A 20016-nucleotide genomic window follows, 5' to 3' on the forward strand; every position below is an offset into this window, starting at 1 on the left:
TGCATTACGGTCGACCCATTATCCATCAAGCTAATGTTAGCAACATACGTTAGCAAGGTTACACAACATTAGCCTTGAACATTTGTTCAATTTAGTTCAAGAGGCCGAGTGCTGTTTAGTTACAATGTGAAAAAAAAGTATATGGTTGTAATTCCTACACCGGTCCCCTGATTTGGATGTAAATACCCCCAAATTAAAGTTTAATTTCATCCATTGTGGTGGTGTACAGAGCCAAAATTATGACAATTATACACAATTGTATTTATGGACCTGACTGTATTTAGCTTTTTCAGTTTGGCCCCTTTCCTTTAGTGTGTTATATATATATATATATATATATATATATATATAGCTGGAGGAGCATGTAAAATGTCATGTAGTTACAAAGCTCAAAGTCCACGCCACAGGAAGTAATTCTCTCTGACAGAAACCACTGCTTCTGAGCTGCCTGAAACACCTTGTTTGTAGGCCTCGTTACATGTCTACATCCCCATGTAATACTTCTCTGTTTCTCTAAATGGCAGCTCACTCGTAAACTTTCTCTTTTCTCTTTCGCTGCAATATGTTTCTGATGGCAACCGGATCCTCTTTGGATCTTCGTTCATATTTGATCTGTAACGCCTAGTTTTACAGTTTGATCTGAATTTCGTGAACCAGGAAGTGTCGTGGCACAGGGGAGCAGCAGCTCATTTGCATTTAAAGAGATAGGAGCTAAAACAGCCTGTTTCAGGATGCGCACACAGCCTCTCTAGCTGTAACTAGGTCCTTTTTTACCATAAAAATATGCAATTGTTTGTAAATGGACCATGGAAATGAAAATATTAAATTGGGAAATGGCCAGAATATGGACGCTTTAAAATTTGATCAAATCTTTAAAAAAAAATCTTTTTTCAAAACAAACAAAACACAATATAATAATACATAAGACACCACAAGACAATACTTCAATAATATTAACACAATCTGCGCCGGAAACGAGTTAACTCATTATTGCCCGCCATGCGTTCAGCGCCAGAAACGAGTTAACAAATTTTTGGGATCGTTATTTCGTTTATTCGCTATATCTATTCATAATTCATAGCTGCAGCCTCTGGTATACCCTTCAGAGCCTGTCTGAGCTGGCAGACGGTCAACACCGCCCTCTACTGCCAGGCGGAGCTATTGCATCTCATTGAAAATGGGCTGGTGTGTTTTAGGAGCCGATCTGAGCTGGGCGGGCGGGGTTTAAATACTCAGGCGAGCCAGTTCTATACAACGATGGCATCGAACAGTAACCCCGCCCGCCTGTCATTGTGAAACGGTAGTGTGGTACGGACCTCCACAAGCAGTATTTGGAATTGCGATCAGATATTTGGATTATTTCTTTTGCATTACATCAGATACAAGGTAAGAACACTATATATAAATTTGATCGTTGATCTGACATTTATTTCTACCGCAATCACAGCTATCTGTAAGTGTATGTGCTTATAACCGTTGACTGCGGTGGGGGGGGGAGGCGAGCGCCCCGCTACGACGGTCATTTCATGTATGCACGACGAGATATAATAATGATAATCTAGCGTTGATTTCAGGATGATTAGATAATCAGCCGAAAAATTACAACGTGATGACTGGATTACAGTAAAATGCCTTTTTCTCGTCTTTTTCCTGGAATTGCTCAAAAGCACCCAAACCATACTCTATTCAAAACGGTATAAAACGGAAATGTATGGATGAAAAAACAATCTGTTTTGGGCATGTTGACTGGAAGCAACTCACTGACAGTCGACAGCGTTATTAGACCCATAGATATAATATAAGATATATTTTAAGCACTCGCAAATGTTGCAGTCTAAAACTATATCCATTGAATAAAGACCTGGCGATGAAGGGGGATCAGCGCCCACTGCTGCTGGCGGTCAATGTGTTAACTACAATAACGATAACAAAAATAATAATAAATACGGAGTAAAAATAAATACAACACAAACACCACAAAAGACATTAGACATTTCCTCCCCCACTTCCACCCCCACTTCCACCCCCCCACCTCGCTTTAAAATGTATCTTAAGGGAAAGAACTCACTTTTCTTTGTCCTTTTTCAAGGACAAGTATAGGACTCTGTGCCATTCCCTATTGAAGACATGTTTCACAGACGTGTTTCTTCTCAGCATGCTGGGGGCGGGGTGGTAGGAATGCTTTCATGGGTCGCTAAGCTGGAGGTGGCCACAGAATATCCTGATAAATTGCAGACACCTTAACACGGACGAGATAACTCGTTATTTCATGCCGACCGTTGAGTGCCACGGACGAGAAATCTAGTTTTTTTAATCGTTATTTCTTTTATTAGCGATTTCCATTCCTATTTCATCAATCTAGCCTCACGTTAGTGCTGCAAACTCTCTCTGAGCTCCATTGGGAAAATACCGCCCCCTATCGTCTCCCGGATGGTACTGCACCCCTTTAGAATGGATTGAATGAACCGCATGGGAAAAAAACAGTCCAGAATCCACATTTTACTTCTCAGGCAAGTAACCGGAGCCGATTGCAGTCTTTGTGGTCCCGCAGAACAGCGTGGAATAATTACACCGTGTTTTGTGTATACAGTAAAGGGCGTTTATCACAGAATCTTCTGAAATCTTCTGGAAGTTTCAAGAAACTAGCGTTTTTCAAAATGGTATAAAACGGAAATGAACCAATTAAAAAATAAATAAAAAAAAAAACACGTTTCGACAATGTTGACTGCAAACAAGTCATTGATAAGCGACGGCCAGATTAGACACATAGCCATAATTTAAGATGTAGTTTATGCGTTCGCAAATATGAGAGCACTATCATTGAAGTGGGTGGTGGCACTCAAGGGGGTAAATAGGACACGGAGGCTGGCACTCAAACTGTTAACCAATGTAAGGTATCAACGAAAAGATAAACTTCGCTTTAATCAAGAGTTCATTCCACTTTAGTAAGTGTAACAATGAGAAATTAGACTGTTCACGGTGAGGTCACAGTGACTAGTTATGACGGGTCAACGCATTCACATGCCTGTGTGGAACCTACAAAGATTATTATTATTATTATTATTATTATTATTATTATTATTATTATTATTATTATTATTATTATTATTATTATTATTATTATTATTATTATTATTATTATTATTATTATTATTATTCATTTATAAAAAAGGGGAAAAAAAGAAATCCAGTCTCATAAATCCTACTTAACTCATTTATCGCCATACGCTTTCCGTATCTCTACCGCTTCAGGCCAGATTAAAATGGTAATTTTTGTAATGTTTGCAGAGCTGTGTGTGTTCTGTATTATAGCTGTGGAGACAATGGTATGGCTCATTTGGCAGACACTACTTGTAGTCCAACATGGAAAAAAATAGTTTGTTTCACGCTAAACATCGGCCATTTCCTAGATAATTCAGTCTTTTCCCATAGATCGCGAGATAAAACGCGTTATATGCAATAAGCCCAAACCGTTCTGGTTGATCCCATGAAAACCCAAATACTCTCAAATCAAAGGTATATAGTCTTACCCCGAAAATGCGATCGTTACAAAATGCTTGGTTTATGTCCGGCAAAATAAGAAACTGTGATCGTTACAGAAACATGTTTCAGGTTCGGTAAAATAGACATAGGGGGTCCTTACCTTAGCCAGAAGGTAATCCAAAAAGAATCATTTCAATGATCCCATCAGCGATCACGATTACTCGTTTATATGTAATTACACGTGTTTACGGGACAGTATAGGTTTTGAGGCGAGCAGATCTGCTTGTGATTGCTTTGCAAGAGCTCCTCCCCCTCAGAGCGAGTCTTGATAGTCCAGTTAATTCATTGTCTGTCCTGATCCCTTTCTATCAGAGTTAAAAAGGTAGACGATACTGCCATCTGGTGAGATTCGATCGGCATTGCAATTCCAACATATGTAGCTGTGCCACAGAGTGTGTAGAACAGGGATCAAAGGAAAAAGATCAAACGATCTAATAACGAGTATACTCATTATTGGCGGTCAAGCGTTGGCGGCCAATAACAAGTATACTCGTGATTGGCAGCCAATGACTTAATGTCCCTAAATTCATTTGATTAATGTCATCCAGGTTTTTATTAGAGTGCTGAAAGGATTAATGTTTTGGCACATCTCTTGTTGCCTGAAATGCAGAAATCAGTCACTGCTTACATACAGTAGTACTGAAATAAGGTTTGTTTTCTGACATTACTGTACAAATGCAAGGCAAGTAGCCTATATATTGTCTCAACACTCATGTCGCTCATGTTCTGTTCATTTCAGATATATTGCAGGGGCAAGAACTGCACATAGATAACAGTTCATGTGTTCAGTTGTTGTGAATTCCTTTGTTGTTGTTGTTGTTGTTGTTGTTGTTGTTGTTGTTGTTGTTGTTGTTGTTGCTATAGGACATAGGGTGCAACCAGGGCCGTTTCTCTGGCATATGCAGACTATGCACATGCATAGGGCCCCCGAAGCCACCAGGGGGCCCCCTAAGCTGCCATAATAATTAGGGATGCACCGAATGGGAAATTCTTGGCCGAAACCGATACCGAAAATAGAAAACAGTTGGCCGAAAGGCCGAAAATGATTCATAGAATAGATTTTTTTTATACCAATGTTGTGGAACATTATGATTATGGAAAAATATATGATTATGGCTAAACTTAACTTAAATAATAAATAATCACTATTATGGGTCCATAAAACATTTATTCAGCACTTCTGAATGCATACAGTACATTAATTCCATCTTTTCTCTGGCTGCGCAGCGGACATCTGTGCTCTACTGAGCGCACCTTTCTAGTCCCCAGCTGAATGTGCTCGCTTGACTCGGCACAGTAGACGCGCGACAGACAGACAGCGTCAATGTGAGAAACACAATCCCCCCCTCTCGCTCTGAATAATATGCATATTAGATCACTCAGTGATTAACCGCGGCATAGTAAATAAGGATATAAAGCATGTTAAAGACGCATTTATTGGATGCGTTGCGCGCAGAGTTTACATAGAAACAGCGCGACTCCCGACAGCGCGACATCATCACAACATCACGCAAGGTTGTTAGGTTGTTTCTGTTTCGGTGATATATTTTCGTTGAAAAAACTCTTTCGGCCGAAAGCCGAAAGGCAATTTTTTGCCATTTTCGGCCTATCCCTAATAATAATAATTTTTTTCCAAATGTTGGTAGCCAGGCACTTTCGTGCGTTGAGTGAAAGCACCTATATGCTAAAAATATATATATATATATATATTCTCTTAACGTTCAGGGGGCCCCAAACAACATTTTGCATAGGGCCCCCAAAAAGCTAGAAATGGCCCTGGGCGCAACCATCGCAACAACTTTGACGTCGGAGTATAAGGTAGGCAATAGACGGTGCAGATTATTTTGAAATGCACACACACCTAGGTCTGCATTTCATATTTTGAATAGGTATCCCAGCACATCAGTCGGTCTCCCAAAGGAGCTCTATCCCTGCAGTCTTCAGAGAGACAAGGCTTTACTCTGCTTCAGTTTGGGATCCAATGTCACATCTTGTCAGGGGACCTAGATTTCCCGGAAACATTGCTGCAAACTGCATCTGCGATGTGATTATCCAAGTGTTTGTCACTTGTCAGCCATGTTGACAGCTGATCTTATTTTCCCCTGCCTTGTTCACCTCTCTCTCTCTCTCTCTCTCTCTCTCTCTCTCTCTCTCTCTCTCTCTCTCTCTCTCTCTCTCTCTCTCTCTCTCTCTCTCTCTCTCTCTCTCTCTCTCTCTCTCTCTCTCTCTCTCTCTCTCTCTCTCTCTCTCTCTCTCTCTCTCTCTCTCTCTCTCTCTCTCTCTCTCCTCTCTCCTCTCTCTCTCAGGATCGCTATGGAAACCTACATCCGTCAGAGGCAGCTCATCATGTCCCCACTCATTCCATCACGAGTTATAGGAGAGAACGAGCCGCTCACCGCCGTCTTCAACAAAGTCATAGCCACTCGGGAGGTCAATCACAAGGGCCAGGGTACAGTGAGACGCTCACACACTCACTTTGTCTCCCGCGGGCTACCGCGGGGCCCTCTCTAAATGGACCCGTTTGAGCGGGGAAGATAAATGGTTGTGCATGCGAGTGTACAGAGTGTATCTCTTCTGTCCATGCCTGGTTGAGTTTTTGTGTGTGTGTGTCTCCTGGCAGGGCTGTTTGTTACCCTGAAACTACTCCCCGGTGACCTTGCTCAGGTCAGGAAGGATTACCCCCACTTTGTCGATCGCGCCACAGCCATCGTCAGGAAGATGGGCTTTCCTGAAATCATCCTCCCAGGTGATTAAATGCTAAGTCTTTTGAAGCGGGACCGTGAATTTGCGGCAACACTGCAGCACTGGAGGAGGCACAAAGAATGATATTAAACATCTCGGAACTTGTAATGAACGAATGAATGAATTTATCTTTATTTCGAACATGATTAAAAAAAAACTGAATAAAAAAGACAAACAACGAAAAATATACATATCACTGTTCGAAAAGGAGTAGGAAGAAGCCTAAGCTTATCATGCCCTACCCCTATCCGCCACTTCCAAGTGGGAACATTAATTAATACTTAAATTATATAATGGAGAATATCCACATTACCAATAATTCTTCATTCTTAACATTGAAAACAACATAAAATAAATAAATTATATCAGTATCCATAATGTAGTACAAAAGAAACAGAAAACAACAGCTTAGAATCCAGAAGATTGACAATAGTCACCTCCCCTTTCCTCTTTTTGGTAATTTGCAAATATCATTCCTTTGTATATATATTTTTTTAAATAGAGCAATATTTCAGCTTTCCTTCTTTTTATCTTCTAGCCAATTCCACACAGTTACTCCATAGGATGATAGCACCTGCTCCTGAGAATAATAATAATAATAATAATAATAATAATAATAATAATAATAATAATAATAATAATAATAATAATAATAATAATAATAATAATAATAATAATAATAATACACTGTAGTGGGTGCTATGGACATAATTCACCATTAGATTGTTTTGATGTATTGATGGGGCACTGTCACTTTAATGGGGTTGGGCTTAGAGAAGACGCGCTGGTGGAATGTCATTCATAAAAGGTTTTGGTGACGAGGAGCTGTCAGAGTTTAGCACGGCATAGATCTGACAGCTGTCACTTGTGCTAAGCAGATAATAAATGACACACTACTTGGTGTTGTCGCAAGATAGAAATTGTGCGTCTCTCCTTTCCGACGATTTCTACATTGGTGACCCTGTTATACGTTTTGAAGACGCTTCCGCTGCAACATGTCTACGAACGCAGTTTCACTGAAATTACCTGAGTTCTGGGAGTCGTCAGCCTCGGCATGGTTTGCGCAAACGGAGGCACAGTTCGAGCTGCGTGAGATTACCTCGGATACCACAAGATATTATTATGTGGTGTCAGCCCTGGGAAGTTCGACAGCTAGCAGAGTGGTGAGCCTCCTCAAGAACCCTCCGGCTCGAGATAAATATCTCACGATCAAGTCTCATCTGTTAAAGACATTCGAACTTTCCGATACCGAGCGGGCCAGCCGGTTGTTTTCTTTGCAAGGGCTCGGTGATAGCAAGCCATCGGAGCTCATGGATAGGATGCTGGATTTATTGGGAGAGCACAAGCCTGATTTCCTTTTCATGCAACTTTTCCTGCGTCAGCTGCCTTCTCCGGTTCGGGCCGCTCTGGCCAACACCACTATAGACGATTGCCGCGCTCTGGCCGAGGAGGCTGATACGTTTTTTTTGGCTGGTCAACAGCACTGTGCAGTGGCAGTTTTCCCAACCCAAGCCTTTGTTTCACCGCCGGGAGACTGGAACTTCACCGCCGCAGCGACAGCCCCTCGCCAGCAGCGTGACGCGGACGCGGGGCTGTGTTTTTATCATGCACGGTTTGGACCTAAAGCCAAGCAGTGCCGCCCGCCGTGCAGCTTCAGTGGGCCGGGAAATGCCCGGGCCGGCGCTCGTTAGTGGCCATGAGCGTCGGTCGGGCTGGCAGGCTACTGTTTGTCCAGGACACCATCTCCGGGCGGCGTTTCATGTGCGACACGGGCGCGCAGAGGAGCGTCTTGCCGGCTTCTAGAGTGGACATCCTATCCGGCGGACACGGACCCCCCATGGAGGCCGCCAACGGCACCCCCATCCGCACATACGGCACCAGGTATGTCGAAATGTGTTTTAGTGGCCAACGGTTTGGCTGGGACTTTATCACAGCTAATGTAGCCGTCCCTCTTCTAGGCGCTGATTTTTTGTGTGATTATGGACTGTTAGTGGATGTTAAAAATTGCCGCTTAATTGATGCCATTACGTTCTGCTCTTATGCTGGTGCGCTTGGGGGTGCAGACTCCATCAGACTCTCTAGCATGCTCTCCGCCGCAGATGAGTTTCAACACCTTCTCGCCGAGTTCCCTGGCCTCACGCGGCCCACGTTCTCATCATCTACAGCCAAGCATGGAGTGGAACATCATATCGCCACGACCGGCCCTCCGGTCTATGCCCGGGCTCGGCGCCTCGACCCGGTCAAGCTCAGCATTGCCAAGGCAGAGTTCGAGAACATGGAACGCCTCGGCATTGTCCGTCGCTCCGACAGCCCATGGGCCTCCCCCCTCCACATTGTCCCCAAGCCGGGAGGCGGGTGGCGCCCGTGTGGGGATTACCGCCGGCTCAACGATGCTACGACGCCGGACCGGTACCCAGTCCCGCACATTCAGGACTTTTCTGCCCGCCTTTCAGGGAAATTAATGTTTTCCAAGGTGGACCTTGTGCGTGGGTATCATCAGGTGCCCGTCCAACCGCTGGATGTCCCCAAAACAGCAGTCATAACTCCATTTGGACTATTTGAGTTTCTGCGCATGCCATTCGGCCTCAAAAACGCTGCACAGACGTTCCAGCGCCTTATGGACTCTGTGCTATGAGACTTGGATTTTATTTTTGTATACTTGGATGATATCCTCATAGCCAGCGCCTCTAAGGCTGAGCACATGTCCCACCTCAGGATGCTTTTTGAGCGGCTAAATGAGCATGGACTGATAATCAACCCGGCCAAATGCCAGTTTGGGCGGTCGACCATTGACTTCCTGGGGCACAGAGTCACTAAAGAGGGAGCGGTCCCTCTTCCCATGAAGGTGGAAGCGGTGATGAATTTTCCCCGGCCGCCCACGGTTCGGTCACTGCAGGAGTTTCTCGGAATGATCAACTTTTATCACCGCTTTATTCCCCAGGCGGCTCGGATTATGCGGCCGTTGTATGAGGCCCTTAGGGGTAAAGCGCCAAAACATGCTGTCGACTGGTCTACAGAGAGAGACAAAGCTTTTCTGGATGCCAAGGCTGCCCTAGCCAACGCCACCATGCTGGCACATCCTTCCTTTAAGGCCCCAATCTCCATCACCACAGACGCCTCAGATTTTGCCGTGGGCGCAGTGTTTGAACAGTGGGTAGGCGGGGCTTGCCAGCCGCTCGCTTTTTTCAGCCGCCAGTTAAGCCCCAGCGAGCGGAGGTATAGCACCTTCGATCGGGAGATCCTCGGCCTCTACCTTGCCATCCGCCATTTTCGTTTCCTGCTGGAGGCCCGCCAGTTCACGGCCTTCGTGGATCACAAGCCGCTGACGTTCGCCATGGCCAAGGTGTCTGAGCCATGGTCCGCTCGTCAACAGCGACAGCTCTCATATGTCTCAGAGTTCACTACTGACATTCAACATGTGGCAGGTAAAGCAAACCTTGTCGCAGACTGCCTCTCCCGGGCTGTAGTGGGCGCCATCCACTTGGGGCTGGATTACACCGGTATGGCGGCGGACCAGGCTACCGACCCTGAAGTGCAAGATTTCAGGTCAGCCACCTCAAGCCTGCGGTTAGAGGATGTGGTTTTTGACAGCGCTGGCACCACACTCCTGTGTGATGTCTCTATGGGGCAGGCCCGCCCCATCGTTCCCACAGGATGGAGGCGGCGTGTTTATGACGCTGTTCACGGCCTCTCCCACCCGGGAAAGAAACCTACGCAGAGGCTAGTGTCCGCCAAGTTTGTCTGGCCTGGGCTTAGAAAAGATGTAAGAGACTGGGCTGACTCCTGTTTGGAGTGCCAGCGCGCTAAAGTGTACCGTCACACCAAGGCCCCCCTGCAGCACTTCCCTGTACCTGAAAGGAGGTTCGACCACGTGAACGTTGACCTAGTGGGCCCCCTGCCCCCCTCACACGGCTTCAGTTACCTCTTTACTATGGTAGACAGGACTACCCGTTGGCCAGAGGCAGTTCCACTGTCAGGCACGACGTCCGCCGAGGTGGCCAGAGCCTTTATTGGAACCTGGGTCGCCCGGTTTGGCACTCCAGCCGACCTCTCTTCAGACCGGGGCCCACAGTCCGAGCTCTGGAACACGGTCGCCAAGAGCCTGGGCGTGAAGCTACACCGGACTACGTCATACCACCCGCAGGCCAATGGGTTATGCGAGCGCTTTCACCGCTCAATGAAAGCAGCACTTCGGGCCAGCCTTACTGACAGCGGCTGGGTCGACCGGCTCCCGTGGGTCATGCTTGGTCTCAGGACGGCCCCCAAGGAAGACCTTCAGACCTCCTCGGCTGAGCTGGTTTACGGTCAGCCTCTGCGGGTGCCAGGGGATTTCATCCCTAACATTACTGCCCCCTGGTGTGCAGCCCAGCAGCGGACAGCACTTCTGGAGAAGGCTAAGGTATTCACGCCGGTCCCCACCTCACAGCACGGCCTTCCCCGGTCGCACGTCCCTACAAGTCTGCAGTCAGCGGAATATGTTTTCATCCGTCACGATGCCCACCGGGACCCCTTGAAACCTCCATACGACGGTCCGTTCCGTGTCCAGGAGGCTGGAGACAAGTACTTTGTTGTGGACATGGGCGGGAAGCTGGAACACATTTCCATAGACCGCCTTAAACCGGCTCATGTGGACTTGGGCAAACCTGTTGGACTGGCCCAGCCCCCACGGCGGGGACGACCCCCTACCTTGCCCCGTCTTCCGAGTAAGGCCCGCGAGACCCCCTCGCCACCTATCCTGTGCCCGAGTGGCCGTAGGGCCCTTAAGGTTTTCCCTACAGCGGCGCCGGCCGCTACAGGGGTCAGGCGGAGCCGTTATGGCAGGGTTCTCCGCCCTCCTGTTCATTGACTTCTTTTGTTATGATGAATTCTGGGGGGACGTATGTAGTGGGTGCTATGGACATAATTCACCATTAGATTGTTTTGATGTATTGATGGGGCACTGTCACTTTAATGGGGTTGGGCTTAGAGAAGACGCGCTGGTGGAATGTCATTCATAAAAGGTTTTGGTGACGAGGAGCTGTCAGAGTTTAGCACGGCATTGATCTGACAGCTGTCACTTGTGCTAAGCAGATAATAAATGACACACTACTTGGTGTTGTCGCAAGATAGAAATTGTGCGTCTCTCCTTTCCGACGATTTCTACAACACTTTATTTGTATTGCACCTTTCATACAAGAAATGCAGCTCAAAGTGCTTCACAACAGCAAATAAAAGACATGCATAAGATGAGCAAAACAGACAAAGTCGGGGTAAGACATATAGAACACCACAGCTCCCCACATTAGGATCCAACATCCCAACAGGCCTCCCTGTTTACGGCTTGATCGTCACACATAAAACAGACTATTTTAAAATGATAAAAGAGTAGCAAAATAATGCAATAGTGCAGTTCAACTAGTGACAAACTATGCTTTTACAAAGCATAGGAGTAAATGTTATGATGCAGGTAGAAAATGGATAATAATTTACTGCATGTGTCAGTGTGAAGTAGAAGGATTTTCTGCACTGGGACTTGAGTAACTGATGGTTAATCAACGGGTTAATATATTAATATTGTTATTGTTGTAGTATTGTTATCGTATTGTTGTAACAGTATCGTGGTATTTTTGTGTTCCCCCAAAGTTAAGCGTCACCATAGTAACAGACACTGGAGCCGCGTGTGTTGTAGTAATGTTTTCTCGTCGTCGCTGTAAATGAGGGTAACCTCAGTGTCTTACAGTACTGCTATCTTTTTTATGCTCATTTTATATGTTTTACGTGTCATTTTATGCCATAGAATCGAACCATAAACAAAGTGGCCTATTGGGATGCTAGATCCTAATGTGAAAAACTGTGATTTTATATGTCTGCACTTTATGTGCTCATTTTGTGCCTGTCTTTTTTTCTGCTGTAAATCACTTTGAGCTGCAATTCTTGTATATACAAATAAAGTTATTATTATTATTACGAGATTATTACGCCCCCCCCTGCTCTCTGTCTCATCTCCAGGAAACGTGAGGAACGACATCTACGTGACGCTGCTGCAGGGAGAGTTCGACCGCGGGAAGAAGAAGACGCCGAAAAACGTGGAGGTGATAATGAGCGTGCACGACGACGAGGGCAACCCCATGGAGGTGAGAGACCAGCCGCCCAGATGCCCTGCTGCTGGACAGGATTATATAGACCAGACGCCCTGCTGCTGGACAGGATTATATAGACCAGACGCCCTGCTGCTGGACAGGATTATATAGACCAGACGCCCTGCTGCTGGACAGGATTATATAGACCAGACGCCCTGCTGCTGGACAGGATTATATAGACCAGATGCCCTGCTGCTGGACAGGATTATATAGGCTGCTCTGCTATGTTCATACTGCAGACAAAAAAATCTGATTTTCTTTTTGCTCATATGTGACTCGGATCAGTTTTCTTTCATGACGAACCGGCTCTGCATTGTGTTCATAATGCAGTAGGGGGTCAATATGTGTATCACACACGGGTCAATATGTATCACACACAGGGGTCAATATGTATCACACAGGGGTCAATATGTATCACACAGGGGTCAATATGTATCACACACACAGGGGTCAATATGTATCACACAGGGGTCAATATGTATCACACACACAGGGGTCAATATGTATCACACAGGGGTCAATATGTATCACACACAGGGGTCAATATGTATCACACAGGGGTCAATATGTATCACACAGGGGTCAATATGTATCACACACACAGGGGTCAATATGTATCACACAGGGGTCAATATGTATCACACACACAGGGGTCAATATGTATCACACAGGGGTCAATATGTATCACACAGGGGTCAATATGTATCACACACACAGGGGTCAATATGTATCACACAGGGGTCAATATGTATCACACGGGTCAATATGTATCACACACACAGGGGTCAATATGTATCACACAGGGGTCAATATGTATCACACAGGGGTCAATATGTATCACACACAGGGGTCAATATGTATCACACACAGGGGTCAATATGTATCACACACAGGGGTCAATATGTATCACACAGGGGTCAATATGTATCACACACGGGGGTCAATATGTATCACACACACGGGTCAATATGTATCACAGGGGTCAATATGTATCACACAGGGGTCAATATGTATCACACACGGGTCTGTAGTGGCAAGTCGGTTAAATTCTCTTCATATAAGGAAATTCACATGATCGAACCACGGTTATTCGAGGATAGAATTGGAATGTCACTGTGACCTCAGAATCTATCAAAACATGTAGTTGGATATGGATTAAATCCACCACCGGTCAATACGTATTGCCCAGGGGTCAATATGTGTGGCTTTTTATAACACAATCTGATTTGTTTGCTCAGATCTGGGGGATTTTCACGCCCGTGTGAACAGCACAAATCACATGGAATCTGATCTTTTCAATAATGATTTGGGCCATCTGATTTCGGATACAGGTCAGATTTTTTGCAATGCAACCTCAGTCTGAACGGTCATCACCGTACAGAGATGTGTTGTCTTGTTGTGTTTGTTTGTTTGTTTGTTTGTTTGTGTTTTTCCCCCATGTGGCCTTCCACCAAGATTATATTTGCAACTGTTCAAGACAGACCCGCAATGAAACAAAAACAAATACTGAGCATGTAGGAATTAGTTTTCCTATCACATATTAGAATTACCTATCACATGTTAAAATTACCTATCACATATTATAATTAACTTTTACATATTATAATTGCCTATAACATATTAGAATTTCCTATCACATATTAGAATGACCTATCACTAGGGATGCTCGATATTGGCTTTTTTACCGATACCGATATTGTCCAACTCTTAATTTCCGATACCGATATCAACCGATATCCCCCCCCAAAAAACGGAATAATTTCAGGTAATTAACATTACATATATCTTGTCATGGAATTAACACAACAGTATGCATACTTTTGACAATAAATGTAATCAGAATTTGTTCTTACTTGCTTGCCTGGGTAAATAAAGGTGAAATAAATTATTTCCGATATCACATTTTAATGCCAATATCGGCCGATAATATCGGTAGGCCGATAATATCGGACATCCCTACCTATCACATATTACAATTACCTATCACATATTAGGATTTCCTATCACATAATAGCTTGGAACTTGGTAGGTTTCTACTAGTATTGTCATTAATGCCAATGAGTCTCACAATGCCAATGGATAGACGTCCTTATCACTATGAAACTTTACACAATCTGTAGCAGTTGTGTAACTTGTGTCCGTCTGTTTGTCTTGTCTGTGTGTATTTTTGCGTAATTTTCTGCGCCAAATTATCTTTGCAAGCATTTAAGATAGAGTTGGCAGAAAATATCTGCCAATGAATGTTTATGGGTCTGTGGGACAGTGACTAATCCGTGACCTTGAACTAGTAAAAAGTAGGTCATGACTGATGCCATTATGAGTTACAAGGGTGCAGGCGTTGGCCCGGGGGATGTTACAGTCCTCCCTTGCCATCTTTTTTTATCTGCCTGCATTTATATTTTCCCTTCCCACGAACCAGCTTTATAGGATGCATATGATGGCATTCATCCTTGCAGCTTTGATATAAAGTGGTATTTATTGTAGGTCAAAGTTTATGGCAAAGGGACATCACATGCAGTAAAAATTTATACATTTCGTATCATTCTTTTGTAATAACAAAAGAAAAAAAACTTCTCTCTCCCACTCGTAGAAAGCAATATTCCCTGGGGCTGGATATGATGGGATCACGGAGTACAAGTCTGTCATTTACTACCAGGTTAAGCAGCCATGTTGGAATGAAACAGTGAAGGTAAGCTGCTTGTAATGTCATTCTCCTACGCAGAGAGTTGGACAACGTTCCACTGTCAAAACATCTCTGCCCAAACAGGAAGTAAACTAACCGGTGCTACCTTTAATTGCCCCCCCCCCCCCCCCCCCCCCCCCCCATGTTTTTATGTCTCCTTTATAAATAAGAACCTAAAATTTGTTTGAAAAAAGTTACATAATCTAGTTTCATGGCATCTGTGTAGCCTTGTTTTACTTACTGCATCCATGGGAACGACGATGAACGCAGCCATAAAGGAATGGTTTATTTGAAATTTATTAGAAGGTTTCCTTACGCGGAGAATACATAGGATTATAGTCTGTTTACTTTTCTGATAACCACACCACTAACTCGGATAAATGTTCAGATAAGCTTACTTTTGTGGTTATTAGTGACACTCTGTATGCAGCCAGTTCAGCGTTATAGCCGCATTGTCTTTCAAACTAATTTGGTCGTGGATCTCTTGATTTTGGTGCAAATTCCTGCTCTCCTGGGCAGAGGTGTTTAGCAGGCTGTGTGACGTGCAGGCGTGGGGACAGCTCTGCGTGTGAGTGTGTCATAATGTCTCAAGTTCGCCAACTACGTCCTCAAGCTGGATTGGGCTGGATATAGTGAAATAATCCTTGGAAAATATTGGTGCGGGACGTGATCTTCATACAAAAAAACCACAGACATTTCTGCTTATGTTTTTTTGTATCCATTTTTTTTTTATTATTATTCACATGAAACAAGACAACACATTAAACACAATCACAATACATAGAACTTCACAAGAAAATAACAAAAACAATAATAATACAGAATAACAATTTATACAGACAAAGAGAAAAGAGTTCAACCTTCTAAATTTTAAATCCAAGGGGTACTATCTAATAAATGGTCTTTCCCAGTGTTCAGCCCCGATTCCCGGCTGTGTGACCCTATATTAATAAAACGTACATCTCCAATTCACCACAAGGACCACTTTTGAGAACACGACCCGAAAACAGAGCAATGAACCTTCATGAAAAAACAAAAACCTGTAGAGGTGTTCCATAGACTCACAGAGACCGTGTAAAAGTGACCAAACAGTGAAGAAATAGTTAAATAGCTGTCCCCCTCCCAAGAGACCCCCGGACTCACCCGAACACGCACCTCAACCCCGCTCAGCCGCACACGGCGGTCCTGACCTTTTCGGCTGCTGCAAACCACAGGTCAATACCTGCCTGTCCCACCCCAATCACCCGCGCCGTGGATATCTCAAGATAAATCACATCCAATAGTGTTAGGGACCAGTTAAACACTGTAAGCTTCTCAGGCTCCTTCCATCTCATTGCTATTAGCTTCTTCGCTGCTGTGACACCCGCTAGGACAGCCCTTTTTAGTTGAACGGACGCAGGTAGTGTCGTTATATCGTTCAGGAGTAGCGTAACAGCTGTGAATGGGATAGTTAAGCCACACAGATCTGAAAGTTTGTCCGTTATTGACCTCCAGAAGCGGGCCACTGGTGGGCAATCCCAATACATATGCATATAAGTGCCAGTGGCCTTTTGAGAGCACAAAGTGCACCGAGAGTTGGTTATCAGTCCCATAGCAAATAGCTTCCTAGGTGTAAGATAGGTCCTATGAATATAATTAAAATTAATTTGCTGGTGATTGGGGTTGCGGGAAGATAATGCCACATTTGCCCAAACATCATCCCAGTCAAACTCGGGGTCCAACTCCGGGATATCCACCCGCCAGATTGTATCCAATGATACATTTTTATACGTGGATTGAATTAAGAGCGTATAAAAGTCTGAGACAAACCCTCTGGAGGTCGTCCTGTCCACTATGAGCCTGAGGAAGGGGTGTGGGTGCAAAGCTTGAGCCCACGGCACGCCATGCGCCCTCAGCGCTGACCTTAGTTGAAGGTAAAGAAAAAAGGACTCGCCGGGAAGATCATAAAATTCTCTTAAGTCCTGAAACGCACGGAGGCCGTTCTTATCATAAATATCCTCCAGAGTATGAACTCCCCTCCTCTGCCATTGAGGAATATTAACCGGCTTGTGCCCAACAAGTTTGCTGGTTATTAAAAATTGGAGAGTCCAGTTGCCATGGGCATTTAACCCCACACGACCTCTGTACATTACGCCACGTTTGGATCACGTGAGTTATGATCGGTCCATACCTCAGCCGGCATTTCAAAATAGAGACAGTGGAGTACACCACATCCTGCAATCTTAGCGGTGAGACCGCCGCCGCTTCTAAGGAGCGCCAAGATACAGCATCTACAGGGTCTAGCCAGCACATCAGAGGTCTCAGTGAGAAGGACCAGAAATAAAGCTTAAAATCAGGGATTGCGAGGCCCCCATCTTGTTTCCTACGTTGAGTAGTAGCTATTTTGATTCTCGGGCGTTTGTTATTCCAGATAAATTTAGATACCATCGATTGTACCTTGCGCCAGTGGTCTATTGGAGGGGGCAGGGGGAGCATTGAGCTAACAAAATTTATCCTAGGCAGAACGTTCATTTTGATTATGGAAGCTCGGGCTTGTAGGGAGTTAGGAAGGGACAACCATCTGTCTAGATCCTGGCGTATTTTATCATAAGTACCCGTGAAGTTGTACTTAGTAGTTTGACTCAGTGTGGGGAATATCTCTATACCTAAGTATTTAAAATGTTCCACTATGAGGATATCAGCTGGTAGTCGCACCGCCTTGGCCAGCTCATTAAGAGGTAGGCAGGCTGATTTGTTCCAGTTAATCTTAAAGCCTGACAATTTACCAAAGTCGTCGATTATTTCCAATAATTTTGTGGCCGACCGGGAAGGGTCATCCATAAAAATCAGTAGGTCATCCGCATAGAGAGCAATTTTGTGTGGTGTATTATTGATCATTATGGGGACGATGTCCTCTGATTGCCTAATAAATTGGGCCAATGGTTCGAGGGAAAGCGCGAATATTCCCGGGCTCAGAGGACAACCCTGTCTAGAAGATCAGGAGACTGGGAAAAGTGTGGAACAGTTTTTGCCTGTCAGTATCATTGCCGACGGCGAGGCATACAGGACTTTAATCATATGAATGAAATTCTTTCCCAGACCCATGACCTCAAGTACCTTCCACAGGTATGACCATTCTAGTCTGTCAAACGCCTTCATGGCATCCAAAGACAGAACAGTGGACGGAGCTGTATTGTATTTACTGTTATCGACTACATGTAACAGCCTCCTAAGATTATCTGCAGCCAGGCGCCCCGGGATAAAACCAGTTTGATCGCAGTGTACCAATACCGTCATGAATCTCTGCAGGCGGCGGGCCAGCACCTTGGCAAACACTTTTAAATCGACCCCGAGAAGACTCAAGGGCCTATAGCTACCACAATCATTGGGATCTTTGTCCTTCTTGAGAAGTAAAGAAATCAGCGCCATGTTGACATCTCTTGAGAACTCCCCCTGTTCGATAGCGTAATTGATCATATCGAGCATCAATGGGCCCAGTTGGTCCCAGAAAGCTAAATACACCTCGGGTGGAATACCATCCCAGCCTGGTGCCTTACCCCTCTGCATTTCAGCGATCGTCTCCCGTAGTTCCATAAGGGTGATCGGTTTCCCCAGTTCCTTAGCCTCTTCCTCAGAAATGTGCGGTATCTCAAGCCCGCCAATGAACGATTCAAATTTAGAGTTGTCGAGATTAACCTCTGAGCTATATAACTGTGAGTAAAACTCTTAAAAAGTGTCGTTGATCTTTTTCGAATCAGTAGTGATTGTACCCTGTCGCGTCTTGATCGAGGGGATATCCGAGAAATGATCATTCGAGCGTATTTTCATTGCCAATAGATGGCTAGGCCTGGAGCCGTGAAAGTAGTAATTTTGCCTTGTCCTATGTATCAAGAACTCAGACTGTTGTTTAAGTATGGAGTTTATTTCCTTCTTGACTATCTTACGTTGTGTGTTTAGTCGTTCACTATAGTTAGTTTGCAAAGATGCGTATAGATCCGCATATAATGTTTCCAGTCCTTCTAGTTTTTTTGATCGGGATTTACGTAAGTTGGAGGAGAAAAGTGTGACATGACCCCTGATAAATCCTTTCAATGCGTTCCATAGGACCCTGGGGTCATCGACCGTGCCAACATTGATCTGCAAGAATTCAGCTAGTTTACTCCCGAACTCGGAGCAGAAATCATCGTTCTTTAATAAGGTTGAGTTAAAACGCCACCTGGGAGTTCTCGTGGAGAGCCTGCCAAAGGTTGCCACAAGGAAAATCCCCTTGTGGTCCGAGAGAGCCAGGGGAACCAATGAGACATCGAAACTATCAAACAAATTAGGGGATGCGAATGCATAGTCTATTCGAGAGAAGGTTTTGTGTCTGGCAGACAGGTGAGAGTAATCCTTGAGGGTGGGATTGGATAAGCGCCATAGGTCTGCGAGCTCAGTGTCCTGGGCCCACATCCTGAGGGCCTTAGAGGACCGTTTTTGGTCGCTTGTTTCAGAGGGCCCGGACCTATCCATCTCCGCATCCCAGCACGCATTAAAATCGCCACCCACAATGAGAGCGTATCCAGTAAGTTCCAACATATTCTTCGTGATTGTATTATAGAACGCTGAATCAAATGTGTTAGGGGCATACAATGCTATTATTGCCATCTTCCTATGAGAGAACTCAACTTTTGCTATAGTAATCCTTCCCTCCGTGTCCGACCACACATCCAGGACTTTGATATCAAGGTTACGTCTTGTAACTATGACGACTCCTTTCGTCTTATCATCGGCTGAGGATGAGGAGATAACGTGATATTGTCGATTTGCTAGCCTTGACACATCACCCACCAATAAATGCGTCTCACTAAGGAGAGCAATGTCAATAATTTCTTCTCTTCAATAACCAAAGGACACTGGCACGCTTGTGTGGGGCGTTAAGACCTCCTGCGTTCCAAATTAAAATATTCAATT

The 20016-nt window shown here is 44.8% G+C and overlaps 1 protein-coding gene across 1 annotated transcript in view; it reads left to right on the forward strand.

Annotated features, from left to right (window-relative positions):
- The window catches only part of dock5 (dedicator of cytokinesis 5), a 162683-nt gene that overhangs the window by 73169 nt on the left and 69498 nt on the right, over nucleotides 1-20016 (forward strand). The window contains exons 12-15 of the mRNA XM_084323886.1: nucleotides 5850-5992; nucleotides 6164-6289; nucleotides 12274-12398; nucleotides 14995-15093. Of these exons, the coding sequence (XP_084180012.1) occupies nucleotides 5850-5992; nucleotides 6164-6289; nucleotides 12274-12398; nucleotides 14995-15093 (493 nt within the window). The remainder of the gene's footprint in view (nucleotides 1-5849; nucleotides 5993-6163; nucleotides 6290-12273; nucleotides 12399-14994; nucleotides 15094-20016) is intronic.

Source organism: Notolepis coatsorum (assembly GCF_963971535.1).
Source record: "Notolepis coatsorum genome assembly, chromosome: 10".
NCBI classification, from domain to species: domain Eukaryota; kingdom Metazoa; phylum Chordata; class Actinopteri; order Aulopiformes; family Paralepididae; genus Notolepis; species Notolepis coatsorum.